This window comes from Guillardia theta (assembly GCF_000315625.1).
Source record: "Guillardia theta CCMP2712 unplaced genomic scaffold GUITHscaffold_17, whole genome shotgun sequence".
Lineage (NCBI taxonomy): Eukaryota > Cryptophyceae > Pyrenomonadales > Geminigeraceae > Guillardia > Guillardia theta.
The window spans coordinates 721,800-740,409 of NW_005434657.1; the positions used below are offsets into that span (position 1 = coordinate 721,800).

At 53.6% G+C, this 18,610-nt stretch overlaps 5 protein-coding genes across 5 annotated transcripts; 3 read left to right on the top strand and 2 right to left on the bottom strand.

The window, feature by feature from the left end:
- Positions 1-1,944: 1,944 nt before the first annotated feature.
- GUITHDRAFT_47335 (hypothetical protein) lies at positions 1,945-5,880 on the bottom strand (the record flags this gene model as incomplete). Its single annotated transcript, XM_005836635.1, has 15 exons — positions 1,945-2,011; positions 2,069-2,139; positions 2,532-2,602; positions 2,830-2,875; positions 2,925-2,957; positions 3,239-3,306; positions 3,840-3,925; positions 4,144-4,301; positions 4,457-4,552; positions 4,791-4,904; positions 4,974-5,072; positions 5,124-5,172; positions 5,218-5,275; positions 5,638-5,734; positions 5,788-5,880. Coding segments are annotated over 15 exons (1,206 nt in total), but the record flags the coding sequence as incomplete, so codon positions are not given.
- A 1,400-nt stretch (positions 5,881-7,280) lies between these two features.
- On the top strand, positions 7,281-10,519 carry GUITHDRAFT_135879 (hypothetical protein; the record flags this gene model as incomplete). The annotated part of the gene is made up of 8 exons (XM_005836636.1): positions 7,281-7,347; positions 7,480-7,920; positions 7,968-8,287; positions 8,341-8,418; positions 8,463-8,756; positions 8,825-8,858; positions 8,881-10,212; positions 10,257-10,519. The coding sequence occupies 8 exons, from the start codon at positions 7,281-7,283 to the stop codon at positions 10,517-10,519; spliced, it is 2,829 nt and encodes a 942-aa protein (XP_005836693.1).
- Positions 10,520-11,700: 1,181 nt separating this feature from the next.
- On the top strand, positions 11,701-13,292 carry GUITHDRAFT_104678 (hypothetical protein; the record flags this gene model as incomplete). The annotated part of the gene is made up of 13 exons (XM_005836637.1): positions 11,701-11,916; positions 11,965-12,010; positions 12,057-12,127; positions 12,173-12,201; positions 12,259-12,325; positions 12,373-12,440; positions 12,492-12,532; positions 12,580-12,615; positions 12,660-12,716; positions 12,771-12,815; positions 13,022-13,081; positions 13,137-13,207; positions 13,254-13,292. 13 exons carry the CDS (start codon positions 11,701-11,703, stop codon positions 13,290-13,292), a joined length of 846 nt encoding a protein of 281 aa, XP_005836694.1.
- A 249-nt stretch (positions 13,293-13,541) lies between these two features.
- Positions 13,542-14,180, bottom strand: GUITHDRAFT_104679 (hypothetical protein; the record flags this gene model as incomplete). The annotated part of the gene is made up of 1 exon (XM_005836638.1): positions 13,542-14,180. One exon carries the CDS (start codon positions 14,178-14,180, stop codon positions 13,542-13,544), a length of 639 nt encoding a protein of 212 aa, XP_005836695.1.
- A 1,047-nt stretch (positions 14,181-15,227) lies between these two features.
- On the top strand, positions 15,228-18,563 carry GUITHDRAFT_104680 (hypothetical protein; the record flags this gene model as incomplete). The annotated part of the gene is made up of 11 exons (XM_005836639.1): positions 15,228-15,260; positions 15,309-15,564; positions 15,613-15,700; positions 15,751-15,871; positions 15,917-15,960; positions 16,005-16,143; positions 16,190-16,243; positions 16,292-16,495; positions 16,572-16,622; positions 16,669-16,749; positions 16,800-18,563. The coding sequence occupies 11 exons, from the start codon at positions 15,228-15,230 to the stop codon at positions 18,561-18,563; spliced, it is 2,835 nt and encodes a 944-aa protein (XP_005836696.1).
- Positions 18,564-18,610: the final 47 nt, after the last annotated feature.

The following is an 18,610-nucleotide window of genomic DNA, read 5'->3' on the forward strand; positions in this document are numbered from 1 at the left end:
GGGGGGGTGGAGCAGGAGGAAGGGAGGAAGGGAGTGGAGGTAGAGGGAGGAAGGAGGAAGGAAGGGAGGGAGGGAACGGGGAGGAACAAGCTCACCTGGAGGTCGAAGGAGACGATGCCGGAAGAAGTGTTGAGCCTGATAGAGTTGTCAGGGAAGGACAAGAAGAAGAATTGCGATGGAAGCAGATCAGCACTGGGACAAGAAGGAAGTGGGGGAAGAGAGAGGGATGGGGAGGGAGGGAGGGAGGGAGGGAGGGAGGAGGTTTTTGTCACCTCATGGGGGTGAAGCGCTTTGAGGTCTGAGGAGGACGAGGTGGAGGATCTTGAACCTGGTAGACACAATCATGTCGAGGAAGAAGAGGACAGAGGAGATACAGGGAACGAGACAACGGAGAAGAGGAGAGGGGAGGAGGAAATGGAGGAGGAGGAAATGGAGGAGGAGGAAATGGATGAGGAGGAAATGGGATGGGGAGGGGAGAGGAAGAGCATAGCAGGATGAAGATGTCAGACCTTGAGTGGTCGACCCAGCCCGTTAGAATGAAGACCCTGAAAGAAATTGATGAATGCAATACAGGCAGAAAACAGGGGAGCAGGGCAAGGAAAGAGAAGTTCAGGAGGCGGAGCAGGAGGAGGAGGAGGAGCACCAGCAGGAGAATGAGGAGGGGAATGAGGAGGAGCAGGAGGGGCAGGAGCAGGAGGAGAATGAGGAGGGGAATGAGGAGGAGCAGGAGGGGCAGGAGCAGGAGGACACTCTCTTACAAGGCTGAGGAAGTGAGCAGTTGCAGTCCTAGCTGATGAGGGCTGCGGAGAAACAAAACAACGATGAAAGACATTGCAAGGTTAGGCAAGACCAGACGAGACAAAGAGAGAAGAAGGAGGAAATGAAGATGGGGAGAAAGAGGAGGAGCAAGAGGGACAGGAGGAAGCAAGGAGGATGTTCGCCACCTGAGCTTTTCGCACCATGACGAAGGGATTGTTCTCCGTCTCCTCGTCGCTGGGAAAAGTCAGAGAGAGAAGCGGAGGGATGAAGATGAAAGCACACAGCAAGGTTGAGGCACAAGGCTGCAAGAGATAAGAGGAAACGAGAGGGGAGATTGGCGAAGAGAGACAGGAGGAGGAGCGATGAAGGGCAGGGAGTGGGGAGAAGAAGGAACATGAAGAGAGGAAGAGGAAGAGGAAGAGGAAGAGGAAGAGGAACGAGGGGGGAACGAAGGAGGGTGAACAGACCTGCTCTCGTCTCCTGATCCCTCAGACCCGCTGTCACTGTCCTTGGAGTTGTCGCTGACGTCTGACTTGAGCCGCCTCTCCTGCTTCTCGTCACAAGGGACGGCAGAACTCCAGGCTACCATCTCCTCCTCCTCCATCTCGATCTTCATCATCCTGACCAAACCTTCAGTTCACAGAGCCTACCTCCTCCTTTCCCGCTCTCCCCCGTTTCCCCATCTCTCCCCTTCCCCTTCCCTCCTCCTCCTCCTCCTCTACCGCAGCCTCTTCTCCTCTTCCGCTTTCTTCGCCTGCATTCGTCGTCATCATCGGCGAGCTCACTGCTCCCTCACCGCTTGCTGGACGATGCGACTGAAATTCTTGTGACCGTCTGGTCCCAACATGTTCCAGATTGCCTACCAGTCAACTCACGTAAAGTCCAACGCCCCCCAGGCTCCTCCCTCCTCCTCCTCCTCCTCCTCCTCCCTTCCTCCGCCTTCTTTCCTCCTGCCTCCTCTCTCCCCTTGTTCTCTGACTCCATCGCCTCCTCCCCTCCCCCTCTGTCCGTATCCTCGTCTCCTCTTCGTCTTCCTCTCCCTTCCGCTCTCACATGACAGATGTCCACCCCGATGTCCCTCAGGTTCTGAATGCCGAAGTGCCTGAACAGACAAGAAAAGATGAGCAAGACAAGTCAAGTCAGCATAAAACAAGATGACACAAATCCTCACATGTTCGCATTTTCTCCTCGCCTTGGACCCGCAAAAGAAACTTCGAGAGTGAAAGTGTTGGCGATGCCAAAGTCTCTCCACCTGTACGAGGATGAGGAACAGAGGAGAGAGCAAGCTATTAACCAACAAGACACTCACATGAAGGCTCGCCCGGTTGCATTCTTGTTCTTCCTGATCTTGAACTTGCAGTCTACCAAAACAAACATCACCTTCAACATATCCCTGATCTTTATCGTCTCATCATCATCTCCATTTTCTTCTTTTCCTTGTCAATCATCGTCTTCTCCGTCTTTTCGCACCTTCGAGTGAAAATGACGAGTTTTGCTCGGAAAGAAGAGTCGGGAAGACAAGCTCACTGAAAAGTTGCGGAGGTGGAACATTTCTCTGAAAGAATCGTCATCATTGTCGGCGTCATCGTCATCGACTTCATCACTCTCCTCCCCCTCCTCCTCCTCCTCATCATCTCCATCATCATCATCATCTTCATCATCATCATCATCTCCATCATCATCATCATCATCTCCATCATCATCATCATCATCATCATCATCATCATCATCATCATCATTATCTCTATCGCAAATCTTGTTCGTGATGATACTGTAATAGATTGGTTGACCTGTCCGATCCTCCAGTCTCTCCATCCCTTCGCTTCACACCCGTAAACAAAAACTACATCTCGAGTCAGGAACAGCAGAGAGCAAGAGGAAACAACGCGCGAGGGGGGGGGAGGAAGAGAAGAGGAGGAAGAAAGAAGAGGGGAGAGAGGCAGTAGACAGGAGGAAAGAGGAGACGAAGGATGTAGAGTGTGGAGAAGGTGGGGGGGTGAAGACAAGAGAGGGAAGAGACAAGGAGGGCGGGGAACAGGAAGGGAGTGAAGGAGACCCATTGCAACATACCATTGTTCTTGCAGGAATGGCCGTGAAGGTCAAGGTAGAGGGCGATCTTGAGATGCAACGTGAGGAGGGAGGAGGAGAAGGAGTCAAGCGTTCACCTCCCTTTCCCTCTTGAACCTCTTGACCATCCTCTTCAATATCACAGTCAGTCCCTCGTCCTCGTCCTCGTCCTCGTCCTCGTCCTCGTCCTCGTCCTCGTCCTCGTCCTCGTCCTCGTCCTCGTCCTCGCCTCTCCCCTTCCATCTCTCCTCCCGTCCCTCCTCACAATCCTTCCCCTCTTCTCTCAACTGCTCTATCTCCTCTGCTCTCCTTCCACTCCTCTTCTTCCTGCTACTCTCTCCTCCCTTCTCTCTCCTCTCTCTCCCCATCCCCTCCTCTCCCCTCTCTGCTCATTCTTCTCCCTTCTTCTCACCTGCAGGTGGTGGATGGTCGGATGGATCAGCCGCGATGCCTCCACGTACCTTCTGTTGAGATCGTGACCTGCCGCTGTTGTGAGAAGAGAAGAGAAGACAAGAGAAGACAAGAGAAGAGAAGAGAAGAGAAGAGAAGAGAAGAGAAGAGAAGAGAAGACAAGAGAAGAGAAGAGAAGAGAAGAGAAGAGAAGAGAAGAGAAGAGAAGAGCAGAGAAGAGAAGAGAAGAGAAGAGAAGAGAAGAGAAGAGAAGAGAAGAGAAGAGAAGAGAAGAGAAGAGAAGAGGAAGAGAGAGCAGACTGACAAGCAAGGAGAAAAGACAAGACAACTAAAGCGAGATGATATAAGGAGGGTCAGAGGAGAGGAGGAGACTGGAGAGGATACGCGGGGGAGAGAGCCGCATCGAGAAAGATCAGGATAGGTACAGGATCCAGCAGTGACAGGAAGGGAACATGGGAAAGTAAAATGGGGAGGAAGAGGAGGAAGAAAGGAAGAGATGAAGGAGAAACTGGGAAGGAGGAGGGAGGAGAGAGGAGAGGAGGAGGAGGGAGGAGAAGGGAGAGGAGCGAGGAGAGAGGAGAGAGGAAGGAAGAGGAGCAGACCCGCTAGTCCTGTCCTGTAGTTTCCCAGGACGACGCCATCAGGATTCAACATGGGGACGATCTTGAAGACAAAACGATTTCTCAACCTTGAAAATCAACTTCATCAACAACACCCAAGACAAACTTGCTCAGTCTCTGTCTCTATCTCTCCTCTCTAATTCATCACATTCGAACCAATCCTCACTCCCCTCCTCATTCTTCTTCTTCTCCTCCTCCTCCTCCTCCTCCTTCTTCTCCTCCTCCTCTTCCTCCTCCTCCTCCTCCTTGTCCTCCTCTGCTGCTTTGCCTCCTCCTCCCTCAGTACCGGTCTGCCAACTCCGAGTCACCCGTCAGGAATCGTAAGATCCCATCCATCATCCAGCTGCTGTTGGTCTCCCCAGGATGCACACGAGCCTGAGAAGCATGAAGATCAATCCCTCCCTCCCTCCCTCCCTCCTGCTTCTCCTGCTCTCCATATTCATACTCCACCTCCTCCCTCCTCCTTCCTCCTCCCCTCTTCACTCACAGTAATTACTATCCCCTTCCTTTCATTCCTGGGCAAATAGTCCGGCCCAGGAACTTCGCGAGGGACCTGGTGGGCAGTTACAAGAGCAACAAGAAGAAGCGACACGAAGAACCATGTTTGTAATTGTCAACACATGACATTTGTTTCCTGACAGCATGTAAGCAACATTTCTACCAGAGCATCTCTCGTCTCCTTCTTTTACTCTCCTCTCCTCTCCCCTCCCTTTCCCTCACCTCCCCTCCCCTCTCCTCTCCTCCCCTCTCCTCTCCTCTCCTCTCCTCTCCTGCCACTCACGAGCAATCGTCTTGCACAACAAGTTTTTTTGAAAGAACTCTGACGGAGAAACCTGCGAGTCTGCCTGCTTGCCAGATGCTTCTGGATGCTCGATCGCGAACAACAGCCTCTGCAGGTCTAAAAAAACCGTCAAATCACGTCAATCACGCGACTGACCTGCCTGTGTATGTGTACGGAAAGCAGTGGGCGATGTAGCAAACGTCGTCATCGAAAGGGAACTGGGAGCAACAGGTCAGGGAGAAGGCGCAAGAGGTCCTCCAGTGTGTCTCACTTGGACTTCGAAACTCAAAGTGCGATAGAATTCTTGTCTCTCAGTCTCCTGCTCACACGTCAACGGCCCCGCCTCGTCGTCTCCCTCCCCTCACGTCTCGTCGCTCTATGGTGGTCGGGTTCATCCTGTAAGAGATGTTCTTTCCGCATCGATGCCATCCAACCTGAAGGGAAGTGAGCGAAAAGGAGAGAGAGGGTCAGACGATAAAGAGTACATGTTGACGCTGTTCCTTCATGGACGAGTACATGAGAGGCTGTAGGCCGCTGGAGAAGCAGTCATCTCCTTGTTTCTTTTTTCCCTTCGCTCACCCGCTGTACAGGGATCGAGGCTTCACGAGGTTGACGATGTTGAACCGATAGCTGACGCCTGCGAGGACGAGGAGGCGGAGGTGAGAGGAGACGAGAGGGGAGAAGAGACGAGAGGGGAGGGGAGAGGAGGGGAGGGAAGGGGAGGGAAGGGGAGGTGAGAAGAGACGAGAGGTGAGAAGAGACGAGAGGGGAGAGGAGAGGAGGGGAGGGAAGGGGAGAGGTGAGAAGAGACGAGAGGTGAGAGGAGACGAGAGGGGAGGGAAGACGAGAGGGGAGGGAAGACGAGAGGGGAGGGGAGACGAGAGGGGAGGGGAGAGGAGGGGAGGGAAGGGGAGGGAGGAGAGCAGGGCAAAGGAGAGGATGCTTGCAGGAAATAAACAGCATTGATGGAGGTAGAAGGGCGACAGAAAGTGACTTGACCTGCTCTCGTGTTTCCAACTTGAAAGTAAAACCATTGAGTATGAGAGTTGGTATTGTAGTCCGTGCAGAGAAAGAGATCGTAACAGAAATCTCCCGTCTGCAGCAATAGTCTGAACAACCTTCCTCCCCACCTCAACCCTCTCAGCTCACTCGCACGGCCCGCTGGAGGTTGCCGCTCTCAAACCGAGACTCGAAGACAAGGGTGCTGTCGTTGCTGTTCTTGGGCACGTAGTACGGCGGGAGATGGTCGACAACAAACGATCTCTGAATGACTTGTCAAACTTCCGACAACTCGCATTGCCCTTCCTCACAGTCTCTGAGATCATGAGCGGGTTGCTCCTCGAGGCGCGTTCGAAGACAACCCTTGAGAACTCAAGGTCTGAGCCATCCGACGGCAGCCTGCCACAGACCGGGGCCTCCGATAGCAACGGCTCGCCTCCATCGTTCCCCTGACCCACGAAGTGCCTGAGAGGAAGGTTAGTGAGAGGAGAAGCTTTTAAGATGACGCGAGCGAGGCAACCATGGCGGGGGATGCATCAAGGTCTCGATCCCAGTGCGAGGCGGTTCGAGCACAAGTCGGGGTGGTTGCGAGGGTTTGGCCAGCACAGGAGCTTCTCCGACGAGGTTTTCGTCCGAGGACGAGAGAGGAGGCTGAAGCTCAAGTCAGACGTCTGCCTCCATCAAGAGACATGCTACCGTCATGTCAGGATCTCTGCCTCCCTCGGAGGACATGTAGCCATCGTCTTCTGACATGTTGTACTCGTTGGCGTTGTCGCTTGACGCTGACTCGTCCGTGGCAGTCTCGCATCGTTTCTTATTCCTACAAGCGTAGAACCACGACAAGAGAACGTCCTTCTTTCTCTGCATCTCGCTGCACCCCTGAGTGCAGATGACATGCTTGCAATACGGGCAGACTGAATCGATACGAGCGTGTGTCCTGAAACGCCTGGCTATTCGCTCTTTCCATTGCCTCTTTGTACTGCCTCCGGAATCTTTCATCTCGGAGCTTGATCTGCCCTTCACCGGCGAGCGAGTCAGGTTGCTGAATTTGAATGCCTACGGAGAGACGACATGAAAAATCTCGTCACTGCCAGCAGCGGCGGCGGAGCTCGGGTTTGGCTCGGAGCGCTCATGGGTCATACTAGAGGCGCTTATGGCTGACTTCGGAAGCTGAAGACGCATGTAGCACAAGTGTGATGCCCTCGGGAGCTCAATAGCGACCATTACAGCAGAGCACCCTCGGACATGCTCAGAACAGTCTCCTCTCCTTGCTCACTCCTGCCTCCCTCCTCCCCTCCTGCTTTCATCTTGCCGTCCCACTGAGCATTTCATTGTGCCCACCGCCGGAAACCCCTAACTAAAAAACAATATTTTTTGTAAATATTGTAAATATTGTTTTAAAGAGGTGTATTGAGAATCCAAGAGAGTGAAATTGTTTCTGGTACTATTGATTCCGATCTCCAGTCAATACTTTTTTTAGTACTGAAAAAGTCAAAAGCTAAAACAACAAAAACATTTTATATTTGTACGGTACATATATTGCAAATTTTTGGAGAATGAAAAAAAACTTGACCGCCTTCTCAAAGTTTTCAACCGACCGGCGAATGGTGGTACCATGGCTGCGGGTTTTGGTAGCGGCGGCGATGGCGGCGATGGCGAGGGGGAAGGGCAGGGCAGAGCAGAGCGTCTTCCTGGACGGGAAGCAAGGGGGTATGCACGCGCTCCTCCTCCAGCTCGCCTTTTCTTCTTGAGCCTTTCTTGTTCATCTCCTTTCCTCCACCAGAGCTCGTTTTTCCTATTCCTCCTCTCGGGTGTCATATCTCTTACACCTGCTTTGAGCAGCATTCGCGGACAAATATCCCCCAGACCCAGGGTTTGTGTTCGTCAATCCTCGTCGATCCTCGCAGACATCAGCTCCGACGTGGTTTGAAGTGCCGGGGTCGTTGACCCTAGATGGGTGGATGAGACCGAGGAATCTCTTCATCGGCACAGACATAGAGGGAGGAGTGATTAGCTGCCTTGTCACCGATGACAAGCTGGCATCCTACAGCGGCTTCGGGGTTCTTGTGAGCGGGCAGCAGTTCAGGGGGAATCTTTTGTTCAAGGCGACGGTCGGGTCGACTCAGCAGACCATCAACAGCACCATCAGCGAGAACACCTGGTATTACTTCACAGCCATCTTCAACCGGGGCTCCTGCACCAATCAAGTGTGCTCGCCGTCAAGCATGAGTTTGTACATCAACTCTGTCAGAGTTGCTTCCAGCACGTTTCAGTCATCTGACGGTGAGATCATATTTGCTCTGAAGGTGATGAAGTGAAGATACTGGCAGGAATCTCATTCTGGCCTTCGAATGACCTGCTGATCGGGAAACAGTTTCCTATCCCCAGCAATCTCAACAGCCAGCAATACTTTGCTGGGCTACTGGACGAGATGAGGTTCTGGTCAAGAGCAGTGAGCACTGCAGAAATCCCGATCCTGCAGTACTCCACCATAGGACTGACGACTCCTGTCGCAACATCCCTTCAGGCGTATTGGAACTTCAATGAGGTAGACGTATTTTCATTTCCTCTCTTTCTTTTGACATCTTTTCATTTCCTCCCTTGCTTTGGCAACGTCATGTCAGGCGGTCTGTACGCCAGACCTCTGCAGGTGAATCCAAAACCAACCGACTTCTTTTGCTTAAGCTAATCAATCTCATTCAGGGCTGGCAATCAGCTCTGGGCACAGACTCAGGATGGTTCTTACATTTTGCAGTCAAGCCCCTCAAATTCGCCGCAATGGTGTGTTTGACATGCTTGCGTAGTAAATTCTACTGACGGTTCAGCCAAGTCTGGCGGTTTCCTCATACGTCAACGTCACGGCAGCTATTCCCGTGGAGATCAACAGCTGTGGCAATTCTCCTCCAGACAACATGCGCTGGTCCAAGTCGAACCTGGAAGCAGGGGGGCAACTACGTCCGGCCAGTAGGTTTGAAGCGTGTCTCTCCATCGATGCCGTGGGTCCGTGGGATGGGATGAACATCTACATCGCGAATTGTATCCAGGGCGCAACAAACCAGCAGTGGGAAATCACTGCTACAGGACAGATCCGAAGTCAACTCACAGGGACGTGCTTGACGGTGAGAAGCATGAATCGTTCACCAGTCGTTCCTGATCGATGTTATTCAGGCTGGCGACACTGCAATAGGTGGAGTTGACCTTTGCTGTTCTTGCACAATCAGGTTCTCACACCTTGTTGCACAGGCTCTAGCGTGTACATCATCGACTGCTACGACTTTCAGATCGGAGCTGTTCCCTTCATTGCGCTCGACGTCATGAACAGACATCATGGCAGCTTCAAGGGGACAGCCAAGTTCTCAACGCTGGGAGACTCGCTGGGTTGCTGTGCCCCCATCGACACGCCTCCTGAAGTGATCTCCATCGGGGCAGACAACGTGGTTGCGGGTCAAGACATCGTGATAGCCGGGGCAATTGGCAAGACGATCACCGTCGAGGTCCTGGCAAGGGACAAGAACGTCAATGACGGAGTCACTATCATGATGCTCGTCCCGCCCAGCGCTGACGCCGTTTTCGCACCCTTTGACACAGCGCTGAATCCTCGCGTCTACACCTTCACCTGGAGGCCCCTGCTGTCAACCAACTGGACTAACCCCACCTACGCCGTGTTCCAGGCCTTCGATACCCCGACCAACGAGTACAACGCGAGCGACCCAGCAGACCGAGCCTTCTCGCTGAGAGCTTCGCTGCGGATAGAAATTAGGATCCCTCCGCTGCTCGTGTCCCCCACCCCTGTGGACGGCACAGTCTTCACGGTCAACTTCGGTTCCCAGCTCTCCTTCACCGTTTCGGTGGAGACCCGAGACCCGACAGAAGTAGTTCGCGTCGACTTCGTGGAGGCTGGTCAGTCCTGGTTGCTGCCGCCGCCATCGAACGTGGTGATCGGGCCTCAAGTCCCGACCCCCACGCCTACCGTGAACGGGATGGTGGACCGCTACAACCCGACGTCGAGGACGTGGACGTTTGCGGCGGAGGCGAGCGACTCCGGCAAGACCTACGAGGTTTGCTTCTACGGGTCCAAGGTGAACGTGCTGGGGACGGACAGCAGGACTGAGATCCGATGCGTGAGGATTGTAATACCCATGCCTCGACCAGTGTTCTTGGCCGGGACGACGGCGAACAACACAAACTTCACGTCTCTTGTTGGCTGCGGTACTTACTTCGACGTGCTGATAGGACAGAATGACACGTCCACCGCCTACACCGTCTACGTCACTCCCAGTCATTACGTGCGCTTCCTCTTCAATGGGACGGGACTTGTGTATAACGGGCTCCCCCCGCGAGCGAGGTTCGTGCAGACAGACGTGTTGGGGTACAGCTTCAACTTCTCCTGGGACCATGACATCGGGGAGGAGGGGCAGTGGATCGTTTGCTTCGAGCTGTCCGACAACGTGAACATCTCCCGAGTCACCCGCTGCGTCTACATCAACGTCCCTCGCTGCAGGCGCTGTATCAGGGCAGGGGACACGCTCGAGAAAATCGTGAAGCTGTACGGGTCCAGCTGGATCGAACTGTTTGGTGAGCTTCCACTCTGTGGTGAACCTCCTCTGACGCAACTGCAGCCGTCAACCCAGCCCTCAACGGCAACCCAGACGACCTGCGACCCGGCGACGTGCTGAACGTAGGGGTGATCTACAGGATCTTCAGCGCCAAGACGCTCGTGGAGGTCTCCAACCAGACGCGGTCGACGACGCGACTGATTCGGCTGCTCAACCCGGACATCAACTCAGACGTCTGGAGCTTTCAAGCGTATGATAGGATATGTATCCTCCCAGCAATGTGCGGGGACACTTGTGCTGGGTCTGCCAACTGCGATAGACCTTGATCCTGCGATCTGACAAGTCCATGCCTCTCATCTTCGATGCTTCTTGTACATGTTTCCTTGTAAATATTGTATCCATTCATCTCCTGCCCGTTGCGCCTTTATCTTCTCTTCTCTTCTCTTCTCTTCTCTTCTCTTCTCTTCTCTTCTCTTCTCTTCTCTTCTCTTCTCTTCTCTTCTCTTCTAAAACTTCTTCTCTTCTCTTCTAAAACTTCTTCTCTTCTCTGCTCGCCTCTCCTTCACTCTCGTCGACTTGTTGTGAAGCAAACCAAGGAGGACGCGAGGATCATCCCTACAAACCCGCCTCAAGCAAACTAATGCTTGATGGCTTTGACATGTGCGATACAGGGGGTACTGGTAATTGTAGTACCGGTACTTGATCGAATCGAGAGAGAGAATTTAGTATCAAAAGAGGAATCTGATGGGGTGGGTGGTGTACAAAGCAGGGGTGGTAATTATGTTGACCGCTACCAGTCAGGAGGCAACACAATGGATTGATGGTAGTGGAGAGCAGCGGGAAGGGAGGAAGGGAAGGGAAGGAGAAGGAGAAGGACAGGAGGGAGGGAAGGATGGCGGGAGAGGGGAAAGGGAGAGAAGCATGATGAAACGGAAGGTTCCTCTATTGTAGTTCGTGATTACATTTCTTGACGAGCTTTTTGAGCATTTTCAGCAGGCAACGGAGTGTAAGCAGAAGATTCTAGTGTTGAGAGTCTGGTGAAGACGTCCAGCCTTCTTGAACGACGAGCAGACCCATGTAAGACGAGTCGTCACTACTGATCGTGACATGGCGTGGTCCGTTGCTTCTTGTATCCTCCTGCTTGTTGGAGGGCAGTTCATCGGAACCAGCGCGCAGACTACGACTGTGTCGAACACGACCAATGTCACTCAGCCGCCCTTTCTCATGGGTAGATGGAAGGTAGCGAGAGAGCCATTCTTGCCGCAGCAGTGATCGTTGTTGTATCAGGTTGACATCAGGTTTGCCGAAATGAGGAACAACGTTGGACTGCCGAGTGATCGCGACCTCAATTGACTTCCTCTTGTTGACTGCCATGGCAGATGCTTGCCGGGGGCCGTTTCCTTACACCTACTCTATTCTTTACGTGATGATGTCAGTGCGAGCTATGAGCTAGGGTGAAAGTTGTGCAGGAGATCTATCAGAAACAAGGATCGGACCTCTACGTGCTATGCAGGCTGGGCGACGATTGCAGCTCATACCCCGCGGAGAAAATCTTGCAGCAGGCAAGCAGAGAGAAGAGATTGCAAGTGATTGTTCTGAGTCAAACTTTGGACAGACAACCACCAAGATTCTCAAGTCTCGATGCGCGTTTCGACCTCACGGACTTTCAGAGTCCAACCTTGACCCTTTCCTGACAGCCAAGTGGATAGTCGATTCGAAGCTGGTGATCGTTCGGAAGTGCCTGCTCTGGTCTGATATTTCAACCTTGCAGTCTACAATGTACACAACTCACAGCACAGACTTCCAGACAAAGTTTGGTAAACAGCTCTAGTCCATCACCTCGTGCATGATTATGCTGCAAAGGGTTTGCCAAAGATAGTGAGGGCAAAGACATTTTTCCAACGCTCTGGTCTCGCTGGCATGTGCCGTCCGAGGTAACTTGGAATGCTCCTGTCAGCAGCGGCTCATTTATTGTATAGGACAAGTTTCCCATGGATGAAGTACCATGGTCTCCCCTCCCCTCCCCTCTCCTCCCCATCTGTCCCTCATATCTCCTTCTCTTCAGGGGAAGAATCTGCGCTCAGTTTGACTGGCCCGACGTCACTGCGCTGGGAGATGGATACGCCAATGCGGTGCAGCAGTCATGCAGTATCTGTTCGCATCTGACCGGACGTGTCAGTACTATCGCAATGCTCTGCGGCATGAGAACATGACGTGGGTCTGGATCAAGGACATCTCAAGTTGCAAGTAGTCGCTGCCTGTCACGCTCATTCATCGCCCTCGTGACACTGAGTTCAGGTGCTTTCCCAGCTGCTATCAGTGCACGTACAGGGTCGCGGGTCAGTAGCCCCTCATACCTCACGAGTGGAACATGACGCTGTGGCAGGACTGAGCCCGCAGTTCGAGTTCATCAACAAGACTTGTAGGAGGGGGGATGAGGTTCGCAACTGCTGACGTCACGCGCAGGCCTCGCGACCTACAAGAACACGATAGATGACTGCGAGTACAAGATCGTCGGAGTGGGTGTGACAAGGCCCTTCTTGACATCTTGTTTGCTGACTGACCAATGTTGCGCAGGTGGGGGGCCGATGGTGTATCCGACAGCGATCACGGACATGCCATGTAAGTCAAACCCTACAGAGAAGCAGCCGCGTCCCTGACTGACGTGTCAACTTGTAGTGGACGATAACGGCAACCCAAGGATGTGTTATGTCTACTCGCAGGCACTTGACTGCCTTCTATCTCGATCTTCCTCCTCCTCTGACTCCCTCGTCCTCCTCCTCTGACTCCCTCGTCCTCCTCCTCTGACTCTCTCGTGAAGATCGTAGGCACCAAGGTGCTGGCGGCAAAGGACGTGCAAGTGCCCGGAGGCGTGATAAGAGCTCTGAGTAGGATCACCAGCCTCCTTGTCTGCACGAACTTCTAACGAGGTCCTTGTCCCAGACCTGACAGGCTCGTCGTCGACGCTCGATCGTTCCTTCCTGAGGGCGTCAACGATGATGTTTCATCTCAGCGTAAGGGGAGGAAGGAGGCACTCCAGTGTCTCATGGCTACTGGCAGGTTGTCTTGTTGCTCATTCGAGCTTCGACCGACTTCTGAGGGCCTAGACAATAAAGTTGAAGAGAAAAAGACTGTCGGATGTCTCAATCAAGCGCCGCTTGCAAAGACGTGTTCAATGACATGTGCATGTGCTTGAAGTGATGTTGCTTTCGTTTTGAGTTGGAGTGAAGACAAGTGCTTTTAGCTCAACTATCAGAGGGGGTCAAACAAATCGTGCTAAAGGCATCCTTGACAAGTTCCTTTTTTGAAACACAGACAGCAAGACGGAGATTGTGAGCATACTTTCTATCAATATCTCAGCCCCAACTGAGTCAGGGAGCCCCATGCTACGAACTTGCTCTGGACCTCATCGAATATGAGGCAGTAGAAGGCATCTTCGCTCTCCGCGCACGTGTGATTTCTCTGGCATACCCAAGTGAGGTATCGATCGCGCACCATCAGCTTCCCCAGCCCACCAGTCAACCAGTCACTCGCTCGCGCCACGAACTGTGAGGTCAGCAGCTCAGTCCACGTGAAGTTGAGCCAGCACCTTGAACTGTGTGCTTCGGAGCCTCGGGGAAGTGCAAGAGGAACACAAGTCGACGACAAGTTTCCTTGCTGGGAGACACCGTACAGCTTCACGTCCACATAGTCAGAGGCGTTGACCTCCGAGGGGAAGTCAAGCTGCTGGAAGTTTTCTTTGCATCTCCAAGAGCACTCGGACGTGTAGTGAGCGAAGAGAGGGATGTGCGACTGACATGGCACGCACCTACTAGTGAGGACGATTGTGCTTATGGAGCTATCCCCGAGGTACAAGAGATCTCCAGACTTCGACACTCTGAGAGAATATAGCCTCAACCCTGTCCCTCCAGCTGGGAGGATGCTGGAAGTAGTGACGGCATAACTTTCAGTAGAGATGTTGTAAATCAAATCGTCCCATCCCATCATTAGAAGCCACTTGCCGTCTGGTGAGATAGCAAGATTGTATGACGCGACTTGCAATGTCTGGACCGTTGACACATTCCCGTCAGAAGTACTCACCTTTCTTATGCTTGTTCGAATGTAGCCGCTGGGGCAGTCGCTGACGTACAAGAAGTTGTTGTCCGAGGAAAGCACAAGACCGTAAATCCAGTAAAAACTTCGCGTCCGTTGCGCTTCCGTCGCTCGTTCCCCTGGTGGACCCAGCAAGAGTTGACACGGTTTGAGTCGGCAGGTGAATTTTGCGAATTCTCGCCCAGTGATTGTCCAAATCGCACACGTAGAGATGCTGGTCGTCAGGCGTGATTGCGAGCGATTTCAGATAAAGAAACTGAGCAGACGTACCAACGCCGTCGCTGATTCCCTTGCTCCCTCCAAGCTGCGAGATCATCTGGAAGTTGCGTTGGAGGTTGTCACGTAGATTGATCGATCATCAGACGTGATGGCGCAACCCCAAGGATATTCGAGCGGTAGATACTGAAACTCGATCTCCATTCCTCCTGTCACACTGTCCTTGAGCTTGATCCTTGTGACATAGCCAGGGACTGTGAAGCTCGTGGTGTACAGGTACTCTCCGTCGTTGGACGGAACGATCGCAGCGGTTTGCTCGTACTGATTTTTAACTTAACTTTGAGTAAAGCTTTTACTCATCTGCGTATCCAGTACAACCAGCGCGGCTACGAGATTTGACGTCTCCTGTACTCAAAGTTGACGGCGTCAGAAGTTGATTGAACTTTGGAACTTCTAAACTTTTGCGTTCGGAAACTTTGAGATGAACTTGAAAAGTTCGAAAGTTTTGTGTGGAAGCATCGGGCCGTGATGGTGCGGGGGGTAGGAAGCAGGACCGTTGCTCTTTCCCCTCCTGCTCGCTCCTCCTCTCCTCCTCTCCTCTCTCGTTCCTCTTCTCCTCCCTGCGTTACCTCCTCTTCTCCAACCTCACAACTGTTGTAGTGCTGCTGCAGTAGCTGTCCTCCAGCTCGTCGACAGCGCTTTCTCACGCTACAAACTGCCAGCGTCATGTTTTCTCAAGACGAGGATCATGAAAACCAGGTATGATATGCTCAAGGCACTGGCGTCGTTCTCACACAAGAGCTTCAGTGCAGCATTGATGCTGAAACTTACCTTGATGGAGAGAACAAAGACATGTTTTCTTCCAGCAGTAGCGACTTCGAGGAGGACCCTGGTGCTTACCGCAACGACCAGGACGCAAGCGGCACAGCTGTGAACCTTCAAGGCACTGGCCATGATATTGCTCGACATCTTCTGCCGTCGCGTCCTGGGCCAGGGCATACGGTTTACTCTGATTGGAAGACGGAGGAGTACGATCCGAAGCTTTACAGGCTGAACATCATTGGTAAGTGCTGTATAGGGGAGGAGCGACGACTGAGTGTTGGTGATGCAGATTACTTTCACGATGTCGAGGGGCGATCTCGGCCATACGTGGAGGATCAGGAGTACGAGGGTTCAAACATTCGCGCTCAAGATTATTGGTCAGGCTCGTAGTTTGCTCGACGTTGTGCTCACACAACACATGTGACAGGAACCTGAAGCGGATAGCTAGACAGATCAAAAAAGGATTTCAGTCCACCGACAGCAATTTTTGTAGATACTACCAGAAAGAAAATCTCGCAAAGATAGAGCAACTTGTCCCCTCTCGACAGGTAGCTTGCGTCTGCTCCTGCCATGCTGTAACTGCCGGCGCTCAGGTTAAGTTCGAGGCTGGAGCGAGGATACGAAGATCTCTGAGCTTGTATGTATCATGTCTTTGTGTCACTTCCGTCTCATGGCGTTCAGGTACGCCTGGAGGTATCGACGTCGCAAGGCAGCGATCAAGATACAGGCGACGTACCGCATGCACCTCGTCAAGTTTGTGGTGCAGAAGGAGAGGGCGGAGCGGAGGCAGAGGAACATGGAGCTCAACGCAAGAGAGGAGGTCGTCGTCTCTCCTCGCATGTGGGCATGCTGACCTCTCCTTTCAGCTGGCAAGAGAGAGGGAGGAAAAGAAGACGGCTGCCTCTCGCCGCAAGACGAGGGTGCGACGTCCCCTTGTACCGTCAGAGATGCTGAGGGCTGGTATGCAGGGAACGGCGAGCAGAGGAAAGACGGTTGAGATGAAGGAAAGGAAGGAAACAGCGACGAGTGATAGCGCAGGGTCGATAGAGAGCAGAGCGATCACAAACAAAGGAGTCACGTTTGAAACCATGGACATGGAAGACAAGGATGAGCTGAAACATGAAGATGCAGAGGGCATGAAGACTGAGATGTTATCTTTTGTGAGTTTTCTGGTGACTTCGACGTTTGTGTACCCACTTTGCTTGACCTGCGACTGAGAATGATCGTGACTGTTGTCTTGTTGTGCAGACCAACACAGGTTCAAACTTGGAAGCAGAGATTCTTGTTCTGCAATACGAGGTGAAGCTCGGCAAGGCTGCTCATGTCTTGTTCATGCCATCCACAGGACGAGAGCGAGGAGGAGGGGACTGAGCAATCGGAGACGTCCTCGTCTTCGTCGACAGATTCGGAAGATGACGAGTATAAGGTGTCGAGAAAGTTCATTGATGGCATGCCTGATACAATTTGCGTTCATAGGAGGAGCTGAAGAGGATCAAGACTCTGTTGAAGCAGAACGGCATGTCGCGCGTCGATATCTCTCCTCTCCTCGCGCTGGTCCGAAGGTCCAAGGAAGAAGACGCAAAGTTCAGCGCCATCGAGCAGAGCAAGCTGGAGATGGTCCGCACGATCCTCCAGGCAGACGACAAGATGCGAGATAAGTGCGCGGCTTTCGTGCAGGCGTTCTGGAGAGGAAAGATGCAGCGAAGAGCGTTCGAGGAGGAGAGACGACAGCAGAAGCTGCAGGCCAAGCTAAGGAGGGATCACTGCATGGCCACTAACATCGCCCGTACCTTCCGAGGTCACATTGCCCGCCGCCTCTTCCGCTACTCCCTGCTGCACGCGCAGAGGAACGAGAGGATCTCGCGGGTGCTGGAGAACGAGCGGCTGGTGCGCAAGGTCATCCAGGAGAAGCTCGCGGCGCTTCGCCGTCAGCTCTCCATCGCCGTCAAGCACGTGCAGCGAGTGTTCCGCGGGCACCTGGGGAGGAGGAGGATGGTGGCGCAGCGGAGGTTCGCATGGGAGCTGCTGCTTCACTCTGCCGCTCGGAGGATCCAGCGGATGTATCGCGACTACGTGGACAGGCAGTGGGCCGCGTACGTGGGGAAGGGAAACCTGCAGGTGCTGGTGGGGAGCAGAGCAGCGGCGGTGATGAGGATCAGGAGGCAGAGGAGGGCGGGGGAGCAGGGAGGGTCATACACGCTGAAGCCTCCTCTTGCAAGCTTCTACCACAAGGACGTGGTCAACAGCGCGAGTAACCTCGAGGACGGCGTGCCCGCGCGAGTCCTCCCTCAACAGGCTCCCCTCCTGCGAATCCCGCCCTCCATGCCGGCTAGCGAGAGACTGAGAAAGCGGTGGGGGATGAAGGAGGAGGCGGTGCTGGACTCGACTGCTAGGGTTCTCAGCTTGGCTTCTGCGAAACTTGAGTCCCTGCGTGACTTCCAAGGGGGGGATGATGATGATGATGAGGAGGAGGAGGAGCAGGAGGAGGAGGGTAAACCCTTGAGGAACACCATGGGAGAGCACGCAAGTTTCAATGTGCTGACCGGGACCGAAGCTTACACCGGGAGAGAGGACGTGGCGAATGGTAGAGGAAGGAGGCCGGACGAGGGCAAGCAAGCGGAGGAAGGGGACAAGGTTGGGGCTGACGTTATGGAGGATCATGGCAGGGAGGAGGAGGGGGCAGCAAGAGAAGGTCAGGAGGAGGTAGAGGACGGGAGGCTTCTTGAGGCGAGGAGGTACCGGGAGGAGATGGCGAGGGGAGAGGCCTTGTTCGGCACTGAGCTGGAGCGATTTCACGTGGCTCCGGGGCAGGCTCAGATCATGCCCAACTACCTGCGGCTGCAGTTCCGCGAGTCAGCAGAGCGGAGCAGGAGGAAGAAGCTCGCGGCGCTGGGAGACCTGGAGGGAGCGAGGCAGGTCAGGAAGTCGGAGCTAGCAAGGGGGTCGATCCTCCACTTAGCGCGGGCTCGGGATGAGGTGTACACGAGCCGGGGGATGCGAAAGGTGGGGGGAGGAGGCTTGCCGATGTGGGACCAGGTCATGGAGGATGAGGAGGAGGTGGAGGACCTGGAGGCAATCATGGGAAGGAGGGAGAAGGACCGGCAAATGCGATGGAGAAAGCTCAAGATCGGTGCTCCCAGCATGAGCCAGACGGTGAAGAGCAGGGAGCTGGATGTGCTGAGGAAGGGGAGGGGAAGCGAGAGGAAGGAGGCGAGTAGGCTGATCAGAACGATTAGGTAGCAGACAAGCTCGAGGGTCGGGTGAATGTAAAGTATCCAATAGATGAA